This window comes from Erpetoichthys calabaricus, chromosome 15 (assembly GCF_900747795.2).
Source record: "Erpetoichthys calabaricus chromosome 15, fErpCal1.3, whole genome shotgun sequence".
In the NCBI taxonomy this organism is placed as follows: Eukaryota; Metazoa; Chordata; class Cladistia; order Polypteriformes; family Polypteridae; genus Erpetoichthys; species Erpetoichthys calabaricus.
Window position 1 is genome coordinate 63,086,906 of NC_041408.2, and position 22,113 is coordinate 63,109,018.

The 22,113-nt window shown below is 35.2% G+C and overlaps 1 protein-coding gene across 6 annotated transcripts in view; it reads right to left on the reverse strand.

Moving 5' to 3' along the window:
• LOC114666111 (protein quaking) overlaps positions 1-14,951 on the reverse strand; it is a 1,435,209-nt gene extending 1,420,258 nt beyond the window's left edge. For 3 of the 6 annotated variants that reach the window (XR_007933560.1, XR_007933559.1, XR_007933558.1), the window contains exon 1: positions 14,112-14,950. Coding sequence is in view for 1 of the 6 variants with exons in the window: in XM_028820846.2 (XP_028676679.2) it covers positions 14,112-14,253 (142 nt within the window). In the remaining 5 variants the exon portion in view is untranslated. Of the gene's footprint in view, positions 1-14,111 lie in introns of all 6 variants that reach the window. The other 3 variants (XR_007933561.1, XM_028820846.2, XR_007933562.1) reach the window with 2 other exon arrangements.
• Between the last annotated feature and the right edge of the window lie 7,162 nt (positions 14,952-22,113).

Sequence of the window (22,113 nt, forward strand, 5' to 3'; positions counted from 1 at the left end):
TTGAGTCATGAAGTCAAGATGCTTAATAATGCCAGGATCCCTCCAGCTCACTGTGACCCACTATTAGGAAATAATTAAGTTTAGTGGCTGACCTGACAACTATGTAGTCTGCATTCTACAATTGAAAACACCAAACAGGATGGGGGCACTATTATGAAACAAAGGTAAATCAACTGGAATCCAGCAAAACCTTTTTGTAAGATGTGATGAAATACATTAAGCACATTCTATTCAATGCAAGGCTAATTTAGATCACATACAAGATACTGTAAGAAGTAAGTATCAGTAAAGCTGCAAGTCACTTCTTTCTAGCATTTAAATATGCAACATCACTTCATACAATTTTGGAGCATATACAGTATCTGTTGCTGTTCCTTATGTAGATGACTGCAACAGTCTGGTAAGAACTTTCTACCCAACAGTTGCTAATGAGACTTTTAACCTGAAAGAGTTAGCTTATTTTGAGCTGTGTATCAAATAACACAAATTCACAAATTTCACAACACAGAAAGTATTCTTAAAAGTATAGTGTTCTCAAAAATGAAATAATTTGGGTTGTTCTCACTTGCATTTGATTTGTCCACTTGCCATTTCTGACTGCTTATTCAGCTGGTACAGTTTATAATGTTCTTAAAAACAAATTATATATATATAGAAAAAAATACTTTTTTAAAAACCACACTTATATTAAGTTAAAAAGTGTGTTAAAAAGTACATCACTCGTAAAATAAAAGGTGGGCGCTTTTGCTAAGATTTTAAGAAGTGTTTTTTGAATGTTGATTGATGAAAAGCACCCATGCTTTTATTTTACGAGTGATGTATGAGAGACTTATTTTTTACTTTTTTGTACACTTTTTAACTTAATAAAAGCGTGGTTTTTAAAAAGTATTTTATATATATATTATTTTTGGGTTTGTTTTAGTATAATTTTGTAATCAATATTTTAACACTTCCTTTAATATTTCTATCCGTTACTAGCGGCATCTATTGGTGAAATTTTTATTCTTCATATGAAAATTTCATTTCTTAATTAACATGGATTAATTGATCAATTAGTGAAACTGATTCATGTATTGTCATCAGAAGTGAGTATGTGTGCAAAATTTCAAGTCATTTATACAATAGGAAGTGGGTTAAATATCGATTACAAACTTTATACCAGACAACAAACAGGTGAAGTTAAAATAAGCGTGGTAATAATAATAACAAAATAATAAAAAAAAGAGTAAGGATTTGGCTATGAAATGCTAGCAGTAGAAAATTGAAATAGGTAACAAAAATAAAATGTGATGAAGCATTAATAGGTGGGAAGTACTAAATATCAGGGCTGGCAACTAAGCAGAGGGTCAGGAAAATGAAGGTACAAATACAAAATATAAAAGAGAATATCAATCACTTGTGACTGAAGCTTGTAAACATGCAGAGACTGAGAAAGTTAATTTAGCCTCGATTTGAATGTGTGGATATTTGATAGTTGCTTTAGATGTGCTACATATTCTAACTCCACACAGAGGTGAAACTCTAGTATGCAAACAGAGCATGAATGTAAGTCGCTCACAACAACCACCTCCTTAAGCAGCCTGTTGCTCTAATAAAGCAAAAGGCACATTATACAAATTTTTGTTGTGGGGCATGTCAGATTTGCCAACCGAAGTCAGTGATCTCGACACCTCACCAAGTCAAATTATACGATTGAAAAATCACAGCCAATGTCACATTTACCGAGCACCAATCTTTCAGTAGAGTCATGCTGGTCTCTTTTTTTGACAGCCAAGAGTGCTACCTGATGCAGCTGGTGACATGCAAACAACTATGGCAAGTTCAGCAGCAATCTCTGACCTTTATTTTTTCCATTCTGTTATGGAATGAAAAATACAAGACATCTGACAGACGAGCTTCTCTTCCAATTGTGAGGTTCAAAACACGTGTTTCTTATTCCCAATAATTACATTCTATGCATTGGAGTTCCAGATGAGTATTCATTTTTTTCATTTGGTTGTCAGCTCTCTAGCATACACAGCCCAACCCTCCAACTAAAGAGAAAATCAAACCGGTTTGATTTTATCCTAGACAGTCACAGACTAGTTGGTCTCAGTCATTGGGTATATCACATTAGTTGATAGTCTTCATGGGAGTGTGCCGTGGACTGGCTAAGATTATGTAAGTTTATATAAATTAAGAGTGAAAAAAAAATTGCTGGAAAGGTAAGTCATCTAATGTGACATAGACTTACTTCACTCTTCCTTCTTTTGACTAAACATGATCACTTGTATCATGCTTACTACAGTTCAGAATTTTTGATTTTTTTTAACCTGATATTTAAAAAAAAATGACAGTTGTGGATTACAGCTTGCTCATAACTTTAACCAAGTAATTTATGTTTTTTTTCTTTGTTTTTTTTTTTTTTTTTAAAGGAAGTATCATCTCAGTGCCTTCATTTTCTGGGATATGCATACCTGTATCACCGTTAATCTGATGTAGTTAGGTCACTATTGTTGCAGGAACAACAATAAGGTTGCTATTCAATCACCTTTAACCAATTAGGTTTTAAAGTCACTCTCTAATATAACAAAGCAAGGACCACACATATGAAGGAAAACAACAACTTTTTTTTTTAACAACTGTTTATATATATATTCTAATAATATATTACAATAAAAAGACAGAAATTTGGCTTTTTAAAGAACTTGCATTATCTTCCCAGTATCTAACATACTTTAAAACATATGAGAAAATAAGATTTTCCCAGTTAAAAAGCAATTTATTTGGATGGTGTATTGAATATGTATATTAAAACAGTGTTTCTCAACCACTAGGTCATGACCCACTTTTGGATCTTGGGCTGCCGCAAGCAGATCACAAGTTTCTACTGTTTGTAATGGTAGAGGGCTGCGGCAAGCTGCCACACTGATGATTGCGTTCAATCACCCCAAACCCTGCTCTAACAATCATGCTCAATGCACCAAGGGAGACCAATGATGGGTAAAATGCACAAAGAGCTGCTTGGATTTTGTATTATTTGAATGCATTTTATTATCTCATTTACTTGATTTTATTTTCAAGGCAGTGTCTAGAACTACCATTAGTTAGCTCTATTCAAAAAATTCATAATTCATGAATCAATAATGAAGGCTACACATTTTTCATTCAGGAATTCCTTGATAATTACCATGGTAAATTTAACTTTTTATTATGCCAGTATGCTAACAGTTTCAGCTTACCTATTTTTTATTTTTCATATCTGTGTGCTCCATTCTGACTGATATCAGTATGATATAGTACAGGATAAACAAGGTAAATTAGCGTTAATCTTATAAATTCAGCATTATCATCATAGCTAAACTCACATCTTTTACAGCTAGTCAAAAAAATAATAATTATCACATCATAATTGTGATAAGTTATATATACTAAACAAGAGCAGGTCCCGTCAAGTAGAGAAGGGACCTGAAGTGCAATTTTTTTGCTTTATCAGCACAGACTTTAGCACATTAACTATTATAAGCATTTTGATTTTCAAAAGCCAATTCCCAAAGTTGTTCCACAGGAAAAGCCTCAGCACAGCATCTACATTTAGGGTTGCACAGACTCCATGTAGTTACCAGATTTGAGGTGCTGGCTATAAACAAATGTTATACCACTGCATATAACAATATTTGTTTCTTTGTCTCTTTTGATGGTTTAGATTCCTCTTCTTCTCTGGGTTTCACTAGTGGGAAAGCTGGGGAAGCTCAGGTATGAATGTTTTTGCTTAGAATTTAAAAACCAGAGACACTACAGAAGTTCTTGTGTCTGGAAGGGAGTTGTACTCATCAACCCACCCTCTTGGATGAAAAAATATAGAAGTATATCATTTATATATCAATTAATTTGATATACAGTGGAACCTCGGATTACGACTGTAATTCGTTCCAAAACTCTGGTCGCAACCCAATTTGGTCGTGACCCGAAGTAATTTCCCCCATAGGATTGTATGTAAATACAATTAATCCATTCCGGACCGTACAAGCCGAATGTAAATATATATTTTTTTTAAAGATTTTTAAGCACAAAAATAGTTAATTATACCATAGAATGCACAGTGTAATAGTAAGCTAAATATTTACTTACTACTTCTGGTCACTCCAGTTCCTTGATCGCTCAGCTGGAGCGACCGTTTCCTTCTCCCCCACCGAGTGTCGGCCAAAACACCCCTGCTTGGGCTCTCTCTCTCTCGCTCGCTCACTTGTGCTCTCTCTCTCGCTGCACAGGGAATGCACAGGGAGTGACTGAACACGTGCAGAAATCATTGGCGCGTACAAACTGGCTTGTTCTTCACCTGAGTTTGTGGTCGTGAACAGATGCAAAAGTTTGGCAAACTTTTTAGTCGTAACCCGATTTGTACGTGGTCCGAGACGTTCATGACCCAAGGTTCCACTGTATAAACCGTCAGTCTATGTTTTGTAGCAATACTAGCAAAGTACAGTGCACACGTTTAACAAAAAGGAATTGCAGTTAAAAATCAAATCCAAATAAAAAGCTTAATAAATAAAAATAAAGTTAGACATGCAACACTTTAGCTTTTGGATTTTCATTGGGTAATTTGAGCCAGTCAACACTCAAAAATATGCTACCAGCAAAAAAAAATTCAGTTCCACCAATCTTTAACTTGGTAAATAAGCACTGACCTTGCATATCTGTACATACTGCCATAATGTTAATGATGCTAAAGTTTACCAGAACGTTGTTTCAGCAACAAAGCTAATATGCTAACAAAATTACAGCACAATCGATAAAAATGACTGAAGAATCACATCAGCCTTTACTGTACTAAATTCCACACCATATTTCACCTAGAATCATTGTATCAAATCAGCCTTTTGTGCTTATTTACAACTAAGCTAATTAGGTGATAAACTGCAACTTGTCTAGAAATCTATTACCACCCATCTCCCTTAAGATCACAGATGTGCTAATTTTAAGTCTACATTGACTCATTCAGTAATCTGACAGACATAGTACTGATTTGGGCTATTCAGAAAATAGTTCTCCTCTTAGTACGGAATCCTGCAATGAATTCCTCACAGAGATTTAACTCATTATATTCTGATTTTTTTTTTGACAGTCTACTGAAACTCATCTTAATGACATACCTATACTGTCCTTTGCAAAGTTAAGGGCGACTCTTAATTTTACTCTGCAAAAATATTTTAAGAAGGATGGAATAATTGAATATAAATAAGCAGTAAATGTAATAAGAACAATAAAACTGGTTTAAAAATGAATAAAACAAAAGAAGCTAGCCAGCACACAACAACTACTTTATTGTTCACTTCATATTATAAAACAATGAAACTGCAATTTTGATAGTAAACAAATTAGTCAAATCTGCTAACTTCCCAAGCACAACTGTCATTATAATGCTTAACTGTAAAAGATTGCAATACTCTGTGCCCACTGTACTTGTACAATATAAATGTTTTCATCACAATAAGTAATTATTGTAAAACTAGTAGTCCCAAAGGAAAATGCAATACTGTGTATAAAATAAAAAGTAAAAACAGTTGTCAATGCATAACACATTTGCCATGAAGTTGTGTGAATAATTTAATGAAATCTCTTTATCAATGATGTATCAGAAATGGAGCAATTAAACAAAGCATTATTCGTCAATCAAAGCAACAAAATTACACTAAATAAAAATAATAATAAAATAAATCAATCAGTCAAAAGGAAGATTCCAGGATATGAAAATACTATGTTTTAGCAAAATTGACCACTCTAGTATGTGCTTTTTGAAACTATAAGCAATGTTGCATCTGTCAACTAGTTTATAAAATGATATTCTGAATTGAGAAGATGTAGCTGGTTAACCACTGCATTACATTCTCAAAAAGGCAGTCATACACCAATACAATTATGCCAATGGTCTCCAAAAGGCCACCTACTAAATCAATTCATCAGTGTCATCTTTATGCTAACTATTTGGGTGTGCATGAGTGATAAATTACTCTAATATTCACCCTATGCTAATCAGAGGTGGCTGTAAGCATTATAACTTGAAACATAACAATATTAATTAACTCCACACAATGATGACAGTTTCTCTAACTGGATATTAGCTATACTCTCTCATTAGCACCAACTTGCACCAAAAAGACAAGAATAGATATGATGAAGATATAGATAACAAAATGTCCTACGATTAAGTGTGCAGTTTTTATTATTTTATGACCTACTGTATGCTTCAGGAATCTGAAATGAATGCCATTAAAACCCAAATGAAATGTACAATTCTTCAGTTTTAATTCCTGCACCCACATAGCAACATCAATTTTTTTACGTTACCATCTAAATAAGAACAAGCTAACAGCCTGACAAATATTAGGAATATCAGTGGTAATTTAACATGCATTGTATGGACTCAAAACAAGTATGATTAATCTTCGTGAAGTACATTTAAATACTTTCCATACCTATTACACCCCACACAGCAACACTAAAAAGCAGACACTTTACAAAGAGCAATACTTGACTGAAAACAGAACAAAACATGAAAATGCATGTAAATTACAAATAAAAAAGAGATTAAAAACCTAGACAAGTATACACAGATTCTTGCAAAACCTTAAGCTATGATAAGCCGTGGGGAAAATGACAACTACATAAATTAATTAAAGATTATTTCTAAATCATTTTTGGACTCTTCCTTCAAAATAATTTTACATTTCTCTTGCTGACTATGTTACTTAATTGTGCAAGTACTCGAATTATACTATGTAGTGTTTTGTTAAATTACAAGTACAGTATTACTCTGCAGTTCAAAGCAGCAAAAAAAAAAAAAAAGATGCACAATGTCAGGCGGTCCAGCATTCCACCATGGGCAGATTCCTTTCTTTATCCACCATATTAGGCCCTGATCATGATATTCAAGTCTGGAAATAGATATATGAAATGTAAACATTTGGGACTAAGAGTTAAAGAACATGCAAGAGGAGGGAGCAAAATTGACAGTAACAGCAACTTTTCTCCAAAACTGACAAAAAAATCCTATTAGTTTGTTTTAGTCATTTGTAAATTTATTGAAATTTTACAAGGGCCAACACCAAAGGGGTGTAAAGAAACTAATACGCCTTCTGGCATAAGCAATATTAAAAAAAATCATAATAGTAACCAATTCATAAAAAAAAATAGATTTACTGGCAAAAGGCCTAATGTAGGCATTAAAAGGTTGAAGCAAACTTCAATAATTCACTTATCTAATTTGTGTTTCCTGGTGGTTCACCAGAAGGAATTAAGTTAAACTATTTACTCAATGTTTTAGAAAGGTTTAGAACAATGTGTTTGTATTGCAAGTAACCAAAAAAATTGATGATTTACATAGAACTCTGTTATGTGTTAATTGAATTGTTCAAAAAAAAGTCATTGTCAGTGATTGTTTTTATTTATTATACACTGCCTGAAGAATTTTGAATAGCAGATAACAGAAATAATTTTATAGTATTTACAACATTTTTCAATTGAATTGCTCTATCATCTTGAGTTCTAAAGAAAAAGAAATACTGAAAACTAATTACAAAACATTTTAAACCATGTATCAATAATTATCCCTGCTGTTCTAAAAGAAGCATGCCCCTTTAATCTTAAATAGGCATTTCCGAATATGTTGACTTACACACTGTACATGTTACATTAGGAGTAAAATGTATGCATAATCCTTACAAATTACAAGCAAGGTCTGTAAAGTATTTGATAAAATTATGTGCATACTGATGAATAAATGTAAATGCAGTAACTGATGCAGAAAGGAAGCATTACACAAAGTCAAGATGCTACAGAATAAGTAACTAGGGCTATAAGTGATTTCACTGTATGAAAATTAGGCTTTAAATGAGAAAGTATTATTATATTGGACTCAATAAAAAGAGCAAGTGTTTTATTGCATTGCCACTAAAGTTGCACACAACAGGAGACAAAAGCGTACATTATATATATTTTTTTTCCTTCTACCAATTCAGAAATAAAAACACAAATCCATTAAAGGGCATTGTCTACACTTCTATTATAAAAACAATTTAATTAAGTCACAGTTAAATAAAAAGACCAAGAGTTACATGGCAACATACTGTATACTTATGCCTTACTCGGATTTCAAATGAAAATACTGTAACTGAAAGATCAGTGTGTACACAAGACATTCCCTGCAAGTTTACATATTTTCTAAAATAATTTATAACCGATCACTATGGTATATATGGCATATAAAGCAATCATAACTTTTATATATTTTATAAAGGAAAATGAAGTATCATGTCATTTTGTGCTGTTGTTACATATGCACTTCTTTTATTCCAAATGAACTGTTGAATAAAATATTAAGACGTGAGCAATAAATCAGATCAATACAAACATATAGCATGTAAGCATAGTCACACAAACATATATATATATATATATATATATATATATAAAATCATGTTAAAAAGAACAATTTTATACATATTTAGAAGAATGAAAATCGATGTTTCTGATTTTTTATTATGATCAGTCTTTTCCAAGTTTCAATAGAAACCATGTCATTCACAAGAATATGAAAAATAATCAATTTACTGAAACCAGTCTATCCATAACATACTGTACATGTAAATTATAACAATTACAAGCCATTTATAAAAAAACATTTTATCCTCCTGTCAAATTCACATGTCCATTTTCTGCATTTTAATAGTACATTTTTCAAAAATTGCACAATTAAAAAAGTGCCTAGCAATGATGTTTAATTACTTTCAAAATAGTCTGAATGCAGGAATAATAAATACAAAAGATGGAAATGCACCATTCATTAAATCCAATCCACTTTATGCTTACACAAATTAGCCTTTAACATCATGTAATATTATTTGTGACAGAAATCATTGAGGTGCAAGTCTGGTTTTCAATAAATGTGAAACCATTCTTTTAATAAATGTCCTTCTAGCCAACATTTTTTTAAATCCACTAACACATCACAGGTAGCCTGAATCTTTCCCGGTAGCAACAGGCATTTACCAGATGCATTATGAGAATATAACTTACCGATTCCATACAAATGGAATGATCTTCTCCAGAAATACTTCCATGCTAGTACGTTTACAAAACTGACAATATCAAGTCAATCAAATTATCACCCTCAGACATGAAAACAGTACCTCGAAATAACAATACTGATGAATAAGCTTTCTATCCTTAAAACTGCCTATAAAGAAAAAGACTTTGTTATATTATAATCATAATATGGAGTGACAGTATGCTTTTCTTAGATGCTCCATTGTAAATTCTCTTTGTAAAGAATTCTGGGGTAGGACAAAATAAGAAAGAAAGATACAATAATAATAAATGAATAAATCTATCAATGCAACACATTACACACAATTTACAACACTATATAGTTCTTCAGTCAGTAAACAAATGAAAGCAATGCATGTACAACGCATACTGTAATATGAAAAGAGATTTATATTTCAGACAGTATCTTTGCTTTGCCAACAGTTAATTCTTTTTAATTATACAGATGACAATATGTCAAGTACAGTTTAAGCTCTGATTCCGAACTAAACCATACTTAATAAGAACAACAGGTTTAACCTTTTGACATTCTTCCGCAACATCTCTCTGTATAAAATAATGTCTAATTGTAAAAATTACTCAGTTATTTCAGACTTTCTATTAACTTCCAAAGAGAGTAAAGACTGCATCATTCACTTTTTCTAGATCTTCCTCCAATATCTATTTCCTTTATTACTGTCTTAAGACAAACAGCATGTGTTATTCAGCAGGCTATCATCTGCAAAGATATTCAGATCAGGGACGCTTGTCACTCAAAGCACACACTTAAATTCTAAACATATATTTAATTAAAAAAAATAATAATAATACAACATCTGTAAAGTCTTAGCTTTGCTTTAATTGATTAACAGCAGACAACAAATTAGTTCATATACTCAATTAATGCCACAAAAATCATTTTGATAACAATATTAAGAAGCAACTTAAATCAAAGCCTTCAGCCCCATGTCATATTTTACACTAATACTATATTATGTTCAATATACTGTAACTTAGCCACTAATGGTTTAAAAAAAAAAAAAGATTACTTTACAGCATGTCTACAGTAAATGAGCCAGAATGTAACAACATAATGCAGAAGTGAAACAGCACAGTTCACTAAAACTATTTTCAGCATTGTCTTATCTATGCATTTCACAGTAAATGCCTGCTGAGTTTCATTGTCCTTACAGTGTAAAGTATGCTGCTGATCCACACACAGCAGTTTCCAACTTAATGCTAGACAAGACAGCTGCAAAAGCAAAGCTTAATGCAGCAGAAACACCTCAGTATGGATACATGAGCAAAATGACAAAAGATCAACTGTCTGCAAAAAACAAAGCCTAAAATTAAACTAAATCCTAGCAAAAATAAAACGATGCATTCCTCATTTAAAAGACACACATTCAAACCAAGGAGCTTAGTTACTTTACATGGAAGGTAAGAAGTCACCTTTAATTAATGGATCATGACAAAGTGGGATTGTAATGACATAATCAAATGGGGGGGGGGGGTCTAAATAAAGCTATACATAAAAGTTATATGGACAGTAAAATATGGTGGAGGTAATATTCTGGCAAAATGAAAATCAGTCTACCTGAACTAAAAAAAGTTAATTTACCTGGTAGTAGTACATCCCTCATTAGTCTTAAAAAAATCTGCTCTCAAATTGTTATTTTGCTCTTACAGACTATATTCAAATCAACAGCAATTCAAATATTTCAAAACTATCATTTACTACATTATACAGGATGATAGTGGCTTGGTTATTTAATAATGGTTAAAATTTGCTTAAAACAACTAAAGGCTCATAGCAATAACTAATGAACACTTAAATCAGGAACAGAAAACAGGAAGATGCCGTTAAAGCCTTTAATTTATATAGCGAATGTTTTGCCACATTCAGCTATGACTAAGACCACATTTAAATATGGCATACCTGTATAATCGAAGGGATTCATATTACTAAATTTTGCTAGTATTTAAATGGCGAAAGTCAAGTAATGAAATAGTGACTGGTTAAGCATATAGCAGTAACCATGGCCACCCTGTAGCACTACAATCCAAGCATGCTCTTTGAAGGTCATAGGGCTAGCATAATTTTTTTTTTAATACTTTCAAATCTTCACTGAGTAAAATTACAAAAAAAAAATGACCCATCTGAAAACAAATTGGTTCCTTTACATTTAAAGGCACTCACTTTAAAAGGATGTCTTTGGACCTCCACAACATATCCTCACTCTGAACAGCTCTTGCTGTATTGTAATTAATGTTTTTTGTGTCATTTGAAAGAAGAAATAAAAAACTAAAAGGAAATATGGGCTACTTGTGAAGTCTATGTTACTATCCTGCTTAGCTGATTCCTAATTAACAATGTCAATGTGTTTTATATCAAGTCAAGATAATTTACAGAAAATAAAGTATTTCTGTTAGCATTTTTAATGATTGTGTTCTTTGGAATAACTCAAATTATTAACACAGTATTAGGAAAGTTATCATGAAAACATCTACTGCTTGGACTGCTTATCTACTGCAAAAATCAAACAAGGATTATTTTTTGACACAGTCAAAAAAAAAGGGTTCTACTAAAGGAGTACAGCACAGCAAACCCAATTTAAAAGCAAAAGTGCAACAAAAAGCACTAATTTTAGAAATGTTTCGCCAAAAGACAAAAATCATATTAAACAATGAAAGACTTGTCTAAGCATAATTAAATTAGTCATATTGAGGCACTGTAGTGGGAAAAGCATTAAACTCTAAACCACAAAGGTGTTGGATCAGTTCACGTCTCTGACACAATGTTACAGTGAGCAAGACATTTAACCTGTCTGTGCTCCAATCGTCATAAATACAGCATGTGTAAACAACCTTAATGGATACTGACCTTGAAAATCGCCTTACATAAAGGAGTCGCCCTAATACATAATAACTAGATAGATAGATAGATAGATAGATAGATAGATAGATAGATAGATAGATAGATAGATAGATAGATAGATAGATAGATAGATAGATAATGTAAATGCTACGTAAAATTAGCGTTGTCAAAAAAGACACTGGTATATTATTGCAATTTATATATCTTGAAAAAAACGCAAACATCCCCTTAGTGAAATCAACCTAAATCAAATTAAGCTTCCGTTTAAACTTAACAGGAGAAGTCGGATGACTGCAACTTTGACTCTAAAAATGTTTAGCTAACAATGGCAGGAAAAACGGACAGATTCACAGACAGGAAAAAACACTTTCTTATCTGTTTTGTTTAAAGTACGACGTACATAACAGCTGGTAGAGCACATCCTTTCTATTTTTAGAATTCAGTTATATACACTAAGTGTCACTTGTCAAGTGTAAAAGAAGATTATCCAGTTGCACCAAGTAACAGCAAAAATTACTGATTATGTCAAATAGACAAGAATGGTGACAAAGGTTACTAAAATAAGCGCGCTTGCTACAGAGCCGATGAGAGAACTGAAGAGCTTTTGCTACGCTAAACTTGCTTTCTGATGACACGACTTTTCCTACTTAGCAAAGGAATTCAGTCGATAAGTGCAATAATGTATTCAATCAGCCATAATTCGGGCGACAGCTTTGTTCAGTATTTCAATAACTTGCTTAGAGTCGCTCTGATAATCAAAGTCACTTCTAAACAAGATTACCGGAGATCCGTTAATAGCCCAGTAATCCCATTGCTCCCCCGTGTATTTGTTTAAGCGAAAGAGACGGAGCCACCTAGTGCCGAAAGAGAGGCATCTGCAGACAATTTACCATTTTTACGCAACAAAAAATTCCAGAAAGTTTTGGCCCACTTAGATCCACACCCATTGATTACATACACACAAAACGGAGATAATAAACGGTCGAAAATTTGAAGATGGATTTTATATTCCGGTTTATCTTTACTCCACACTGCCCGTAGTTTGTGATATTGGTTAATCCTGTGAAAAACAGTTTAAACGTGTAATTTGCGTTCGGTATTGGAATGGCTGATATCAGAACATAAACAACATTCATCATTTGATAAAATTTGCTACCTTCAGAAATTATTTGACTGGAGCTTTATTTAAGTTATACGTTGGTATACAGTAAAATAAACTTTTTTTTTTTAGTTGAGCCAACGTTTTCCTTTTTTCTACCCGCTAGCAGAATCCCATCACTAGAAATCCCCACTCTTGTCCATATATTTCAAGATAACGGGCAAATACAGAATATCTTTCGCTGAAAAGTAAACTTTTCAGACAATGGCGTTGTTCTTTTGCAGCTACATTTCATCCTGAATCTTTAACAATTCAGTAGGGAAACTTTCTATTGACAATCATGCATGACTTACAGGGGAGAAAACAACTGCCATTCCTACTTTATGATCTTTAACTAAAAATATATCGCCGTACCATTTGTAGTTTAACAAGTCCTCACTTTGCTAATCCGCATCTAACGTTTCTCTCTGTCTGTCTGTCTGTCTGTCTACTAAATGCCAAAGGGTTTGAAGTACTGGGTAACAAACATCCACCAAGTAGATTAAACTAATCTAACAGACTTCATTGGACTGGTGCAGCGCTACTGTATACTCTACGCAGTGGGACCTGTCCTGCTGTGGGAAAGAAACCTTTAGGCACTGGCAGACAAAAATCGGGCATCGTGAAACTGATAGCTATACGTACATGCCTACGTCGTGTCTGTCGAGTATTTCCAATTGTGTCAGTCAAGCTGCTTTGCATTAAACTGTTTTAATTGATAATCTAGCAGAACAAGAGCCCCGATGAGGAACCGCCTGTGCGCTGCGATGATTTACATCTAGTTCTATGCAACCTATTTCCTCTGCCATGCAATGTGTATTCTGCAGTACTGGAAATGAAAAAAAACATCCCTTATATTACGACCTATGCATTGGGGTCTCACCCAGAGTGGTGAAAAGAGGCTCGCCAGCACAAGATATAATCATCGCTAATTCTGCGAACTAACAACATCTCTCAACCCATTTTCTCGCTCTCTTCGCAGTTAACCAAATCATCCGTGTACATATGTTCATGTTTGAATGTTGCTTTTACCTTCATCCAACAGTCTTTCGAGGTGGTTGAAAATCCCACAGAAGTTAGGCAGGCTGCTCATCAATTTCTTATCGTTCATAAGCTGCATAAGGTAGTCAGGGGTCGGCTTCGGTTTTTCCTTCGTTTCCATTTCCCCAACCATATTCCAAAAGGAGAAAAAACAAACACAGCCCCGAAGATAGGAAAAACAAATCGCTGTATATAAAATGCACAAAATAATAAATACTGAATGTTTTTTTTAAAAGTTTGAAGAGAAGGCCAGGGACAGAAAGCAAGCGACGTGATTTCACACTCCCCCTTTTCTCTCTCTGCGTCTCTTCCTCTCCCGTCTCCTCCAGTGCACCGCCGCTGCCTCCCAAGCGATCCAGTCCTTTTCAGGCTCCTCGCCGCCCAAGTCCCAGTATGATCGAATTCCTTCCTTCTACGTTCAACTTGATGTAAGTTGGATACAAAATTAAATAAACCCACTGAGTAAGCAAAGGAGGGAGGTAGTTTCTTCTTTAAGTGAACTGTTGTATCCACTAGTTACTCTCTCAACAATGCGCACCTTTATCCTTTTCTCTTTCCGTAACTGTCAGGTTGTCTGTATGTGCGCGCGTGCACAGAGACGTCTCTAAGTGCAAGTAAGGCGGCTTGAGATTCCCTTTTCCGAGGGTGTTCTGTGCCGTCCGTCAGGTCCCTGTGTGTGGAGCACTCCCGTAGCCGGCAGCCCCGCGCTCCACTCCTGTCGCTAGCTCTCGCAGTGTAAACTCTGAGCGTTTCAGTGAAGCCGCCGTCTCGCTCTCGCCTCGACTGGTTGTCGCTGCCGTGCCTGAGCTCGCGGCGCCGTCACGTGACAGCTCGCCCCTCTCTCTCACGCGCGCTCCGGCAGCTCCAACCCACAGCAGGCGCGCTCCCGAACGCACCCAGCCAGTAGGGAGACTCGAGGGCGGAGAGGAGAGTAGAAGAGAAGAGAACGGGAGACCGTGTTTTACGGTGCGCGCTTTTTCCCTGATGGGAGGATCGTGAAGCGATTAAAAGCGCCGCTGAGAAGTGCTGCCGTAGAAATGTGTGAATTTCCAACTCGAACAGCCTCATATGTCGCCACAACCTGCTCTTCGCATTACCGAGATCGATCACCCCTGAATAAGTGTATCTTTTCCATTTTGCCGCTGGCTCGAACAGCTTCCCCACCCCGCTTCAATATCATTCTGCAGTTTTGATGGATTACAATTGCGCTGTTAGAAGGACAAGTGTAAAAGTCATTGCTACTCAGAAGTGTATATCACAGCAGAACCCAATGGAAGTTCTACGCCAGCAAATACGCAGTAATATGTATGATTATGAAATAAATATTGCGGTAATCTGGCAAACGTGAACATCAATTAGACGCTCTGTTAGTATGCAACCATATATCTTATGAACAATTTAATATCAGGTCCGCTCGGATCCAGAGCATATCCCCGAACTACCAAGCGAAGGACAAGAACAAGCCCTGTACGGGGCGCCAGTTCATCACTGGGCACAAACGATCGCACATCTCGCCTCATTCAAATCGGGACGGAAAAGAAAACACCGCAGACTCAGTGCAAATTTCGCACATAAGTTGTATTTTATTTAAAAACAAAATAAGAATAGTGCACCGTTAAATCCGAAAACAGCAGCATATTGCTTAACTGCAGTTTCATATCAGTACATTAAATGCCTTGCAAGGAGATGTGTTTTTTCCAAAAGCAGGAGATTTTTAATTTTTCCAGTGAGGTACAACTTGTGAGTAAACCCTGAAAAGGCAACTCTTTAGACATGCAAGTTTACGTTTAAACACTGTGTGATAAAAGTACAGTGAATATCAAAAGTGTGCACACCATTATTGACATTAGGTTTAAAAGATGTAAAGATCACAAGACAAATCATGTTAGACCCACCGTTTTTCATTATTAATAAGATGTTATAGCAAGCGACAAATAAATGGATATTTTTTATATTAAAAAACATAATTTTTAAAACTTTCAATGCATCAGTTTCATTAATGGGCACTTTTTATAATGGTTGCTGCAAATGTATTCCAATTTAACCAATTACATTCTAAAGCTAGATAGATAGATAGATAGATAGATAGATAGATAGATAGATAGATAGATAGATAGATAGATAGATAGATAGATAGAAGAGCAGGGAGCACTAGTTCTCCCATGTGCATGTTGCCCTAGAAGTGAAACCACTAAAGGGAACCTCAAAAAATTCCAACCTGGATGCTGGAAAGGAAGTAATCCAATAGGTGCCAAGACAACCCTACTCTCGGCTTAAGAAAAAAGAGAAATCGTTATTACTAAGCTGACACCTTTATCCAAGGCTACTTACAGTCTTACAATATTTGAGATACAATAGGTTAAATTTCTTTTTTCAGTTGGAGTACTGGTAGATGAAGTGGACACATGGTGTAAGTTGCAGGCTTTAAATCCACAACCTTACGTTTTGAAGTCCAAAGCCTTAACCACAACACCACACTGCCTGCCAGAAATAATGAGAGAGGCCGTTTCACTCTTCAACTGTAGTGAACATTTGTGACAAGGTCACATAGAACAAAAGTAAGCCAACACATATTCAGAATACATAAAATAGACAATAGAGAACTAATAATTCATAGAAATAATGTCCTTTAATCAGTTGCCAGTTTAATCCCTAGCTGTGTGACCCTGAGTAAGTCACTTAACCTGTCTTTGAATCAGATGTAAAAAAAACAGGTACATTTAATTCTGCTGTAGTGTTTGACAATTGAAGTGGTTTCCATGTTGTCCAGCTTTGAAAGGTACTATATAGTTGAAAGTTGTTCGCGTGACAGATCATGCCAGCTGGCTAACCACCTTCACTAATATTGTAACAATGCAAACAGCCTTTGTCGAGGAAATAATACCTACTAGTGTTCTTTTGCAAAATATATTATGTCATGTAATTATGTTATTATTAGGGGTTGTCTAGACAGGAGCCAGGGACGAATGGGGGACACAGGATAGAGACAGAGCACAGGCACCGTCTTTTGAATGAATGCACTAGCAAAGCCCTAAGATGGAGAGAGCAAGAGAGAGGAAAGTTGCACTGGTACTAGGGATGCAAACCCACAATCCATTGCAAGACAAGGGACACCACTAGAGGATGCTGCGTCCTGTTCATGTACTGGTGGCCCCAGTAGGGCAACAGGCAGGGGCAGCAAACTGAAGAGAATGGGTTGCACACTAAAAGGAAAGAGTCTGGGAGGACAGTTGACTCACTTGATAGATGATTTAAATAAAGAAAGGATGACTTAAACAGAAAGAGACCATGGAGAACTGGCACGAGGACAAATACCTACTAGCTGATGGTGGGCAGCACCTGATTCCACTTCAGGAAAATTATAACTTAGTGGTTCTGTTATTATTGAGATCTAAAAAAAATGGCAATGGCCAAGTTATAACCCTCCTCCCCATTAGCTGGCAGTGTAAGGTTTTCACATTGATGTAGTTAGCACTTGTTCTTTTATGGGAAGCAGCACAAAGTAGCCCATAAGAACTAATGAAATGTCTAATGCAAGGACAACAGAAGCCATTAATGAACATTCAATCCTGATGTCATCATAGCAAAAGATGGGTTTCCACAGACATTGGAAGTGAATTGAGGGCTCAGCCATAAGTGATCAGGAAGAGTTCTTAAAATTTCAGCACTGCAGAGTACGTTGGGGCAAGATCTCACTGACAAGTGGAAGGGTCCAGAGTCATGTGGTTAGACAGAAAAAGAGAGAGGAAGAGTTACAACGGAAGTACTTTCTGGTACTATTAAGAGTTGATTCTGTTTAAAATATTTACTGACCATTACCATGTTTTTCTTGGATACTTTGTACCTGCTATAGTTTTTGAAATATGGAGAATTCAAGGTTGGTATCAGTTATTACATTTAACAATTATTTACAATTGTTGAAATGTCATTGCACTATTTTCAATGCCATCTTATTTTGCAAATAGGGACCACCACTTTGCAAGTCCTGTTACCATGACATGACTTCCAGTATCTGGTGGGGGGTGGGTATAGCATCAGAGGTCATAACTTTTGGTGCCATTAGTGCAACAGGTTAAAAGGAAAGGTTGCCACTAATGTACATTTCTCATCCAAAATTCTTTTGCAGTTCTAACCCTAACCTTTGAAGCTTGAACTGTTAGGGAGGCCGCTTTGCCCTCATATATTTAGAATGAAACATTCTTAATTTGAAGTTTTTTTGTTTTAGTCTAGCCTACATGATACCGAAGCCTATGAAGCTTAAGCTTTATTAGTTTCATAGTAGATCTGCCCCTGGTAATTCTTTTATAAAATAAATAATTCTGGTTACGAATCTTTATGCCCATAACCTTTGAGTTCAATTTCTTGTCTCGCATTATGGCTTGGGCAATGGTATTTTTGACTTTCTGGTTACAACCCAGGCATTGATTTTGACTAAATCTCCTCTTCTGGTGCTTTCCTACTTTGTACCATTTTTCATTCCAAATCACAACAGGTACAATGGAAAGCAAGAGGTGAACGAGCTCTACCATGTTGGGGTTTCAAGGCAGGTTTCAGGGTATATTTACTGAGGTCTGTAGAGGAAGCATATTTCTTGTTTTACTGTTTACTTTGTATTTTGTCCTCCCTTTGTTTAGTCTTCCCATGTGTATCTTATGCATTTTACAGTTTTATTATTTATTTTTAGGTCCGTTTGCTTATAGAAGAATCCAAATTTTCTGTTGTCAGAGACCAGGCATCTCAAGATTGCAGACAAAATTAATTCTCTGTGATCAGTTATTGATAAGGAAGTGGGAAAATGTTACATTTTTTTTAACTTCAAAATAAATTTAAGACTGAATGGTATGAGAACACATTTAGCCTAAAGAATAAAGTGACGTCATTACTCTGAGCACCACTAGTCGGCTCTTAGATTTAATATGTCTCCCAAGAGAAGGCACCTGCTGGAGCACACTGCCACTTATCACTGTATAACCCGTCTGAAAATTATTTCAGGTACAGTAGTGCAATTATTCTCAATTTTTCATGAACAAAAATTGACCCAACCCCAAAGATTGTTCAAGATTGTACTGATGTTTTATAGTTATTTATTCTATGATGGAATGCTATGTTTTGCTGAAATTTATGTTTGAAAAATTATACTGCTTAAATAGGGCACATCATGATGCAGTTGTTAGTACTGTTCGCTCCAAAGAACATAGTTTACCTCTTCACCTGGCCGGTATCTCTGATGAGTTTTCATGTTCTTTCCTTATTTGTGTGAATGCTCATAAGCTAGTCTTGAAAATCAGCTAATCAGGTCAGTGGTGGCTCTGATTGGGGTTAGTGTAAGCGTATCCTGTCATGGACTGGCATATTGTCCAGGTGTGAATGTTGCTCAGCTCTTGGCTTCCCACGACAGTGTAATTGTGAATGGCTGAAAGGATAATATATTGCTTAAATAAATTTGCACTAGGTTATCTCCTAAACCTGGGTTTAATTCACTTGCATTGTTTTTTTTCTCTAGCCATTCAGAAGTCCCCCTAAATTCCAAAGATGACCATGTTTGCTTAATTGATAACTCTAAATTGGCTAAGCATGACTGAATTTTTATGTACCTTAAAATGGCCTGTTTTCCATCCAGTGTTTTTTTCTGTCTGGTACTCAGACTTGGTTAGTCTCTGGTTCTCCATACCAGCTGACTTAGAAAAGTGATTTCAGAAAATAGATAGTTGTTTCCTCAATAAACATCTGCATGTGTTTTCATAAGTTAAAGAAACTGACTTTTAATTTTCTAAATAAGCATTACTAAAATCCATATGCTGGATGTGTTTTGTACCAAGACTACTTTCAGTTCAAAATCATCAAATATGTTCCTGTTTGCTATGTTTGTCTAGGCTCCCATATAACTGTGACTCACCAAATCATTTCAATTGATTATTTCTTTTTTTTCACTGATTTGTCAGCCACAAGCAATAACACCAAATGATGAGATAAATGATGACATAACGTGAAATGAGGAGTCATGGCAGCACAACAGTTGGCACTGCTGCTTTATAGCCCTGCTGTCTTAGGTTGATATCCCATGTCCACTCATAGTCCATGAAAATTATTTTTTTTATTCTCCCCATATCTATGTAGACCTCTCTCCATTTTTGTCTCTGACATCCGCAGCAAGGTGTAAGGTTTGCCAAACTGTTAATTTCAAATTGGTCTTGTGTGGATGCATGTGAGTGGACCCTGTTTAGATCTAATTTTAGAATTGCATTCAGTGTTGGTGGCGTAGCCTCTGGCCTTCTGAAAATCTGAACAGGTTTAACATAACCTTTCTCAGAACTGCTAAATACCATTCAGGTTTGGTTAATCCAACTCTTAGTTTGGAGAACTGCATTCTATCCCAGCATAAGTAAATTCAAGGCAGCAAACAGCCCTGAATGGGATAGTAGTTCATCACATGAAATGAATCATATTTACATTAAAATATTTTCTTTCTGGTGACTACTTTCATCCCCTTTTACAACAGTAAATATTAATTTTATTTACTGAAATGTATAAAAAGAGTATATCTAGTAATAGACCAAGTAGCACACCATTTATATAATTATATAATTAAAGAAAACTCCTTAATTTTTCCTGCTCCTTGGGGTGCCTATGAGATGGAGAGCAGTGAAGTTTATTGTCTGTATTTTATAAATGGATTAGGTGCTCTAATTCTGTGCTCATCCTTTCTAAGGTTTGTTTTGGACCCAGGGTTTAGCCACAAACACAGACACTTGCTAAATCATCCTCATCTAGGTTAAATATTTGCAAAGAAGCATTTCTCCTGTATAATAAGGCTGTTGCTGACTTACTTAAAGAACAATCCATTACCCAGGACAATGATAGGATGAAGAATCTTAAACATGGTGCCAATACAAGTGGCTTTTATGTTAAAGTGAAGAAAATAAGTGAGGCAAGCAGAAAAACATAAAAAGTAAACAAATAAGAAAATGTATTTATGGTGTAACACTCGGGTGTGTTCAGGGACTTAGTTAAGGGTTTGGGGCGTTTAAAATTTTTGTTTATTTTATCAAAGAGACAGATATCACATTTTTGTTTATTAAATATTTTGTAACTATGACTCATATTCACAAACTCCATTTAGTTACAAATGGAGTCCAGATAAGATTGTGTTAACTGAAATAGACACCATAGTCCAACTCAAGTGAAGTAAAAGTTTATTTTTTTTTATACTTGTGGCCAATAGTAGGGCATCTTGGACCCCCCCAAACCTCAGACACAGCTATGCAGGCAACAGTCCCAGGTTCAAACAAGAATTTGTTATTACACATAATAATTTTTCACTGGATCTTTTTCCACAATTCGATCACAGTCATAATTCCAATTCTTATTCTTTTTCTCCTCCTCCATTCCAGAGAGGTCTTCTACCAGCAACGCCATCTGGTGGCATCCAAGGACCCCATTAGAGTACTGTACTCCATATTTCTTAAATAAAAATTATTTGAAAGAACTACCTGATGGAGAAATAAAATCCAAAAAAAGTAAAATTGTACGCTGTAATGGACCATGATGTATAGCAGATCATTGTTCTGCTTATCTAGCAAATTGCAGTGTTAGTGAAATACTGAATTATTATAATCTACAGATAATGCAACTGTGAGGTTTCAGTGTAACACAATTGCTGAGTACATGTTTATTTACTGTATGCATATCAGCTTACAAAGCCACACTTAGAGAGCTCCTTTCCTCATCAACTCATTTCTAGAGTTAAGTGAGTTTTTTTCTTTCCTTTCCTGCATTTCTTATTTTTGCATTTACCAAGATCATTTAGCTTCCCTGGTATGATTTCAAGTAGCAGGAGAACAGATAAAGTATTGCAGAGGTTCGAGCAAGCTGCTAATGTTTCAATATGTTTCTACAATTCACGACTTATCCAACATTTCAATAACTTCCAGTGGGGATCACTTTTGTTGTTAAGACACTTATATCGGATATTTATAAGAGGAAAATATACAAG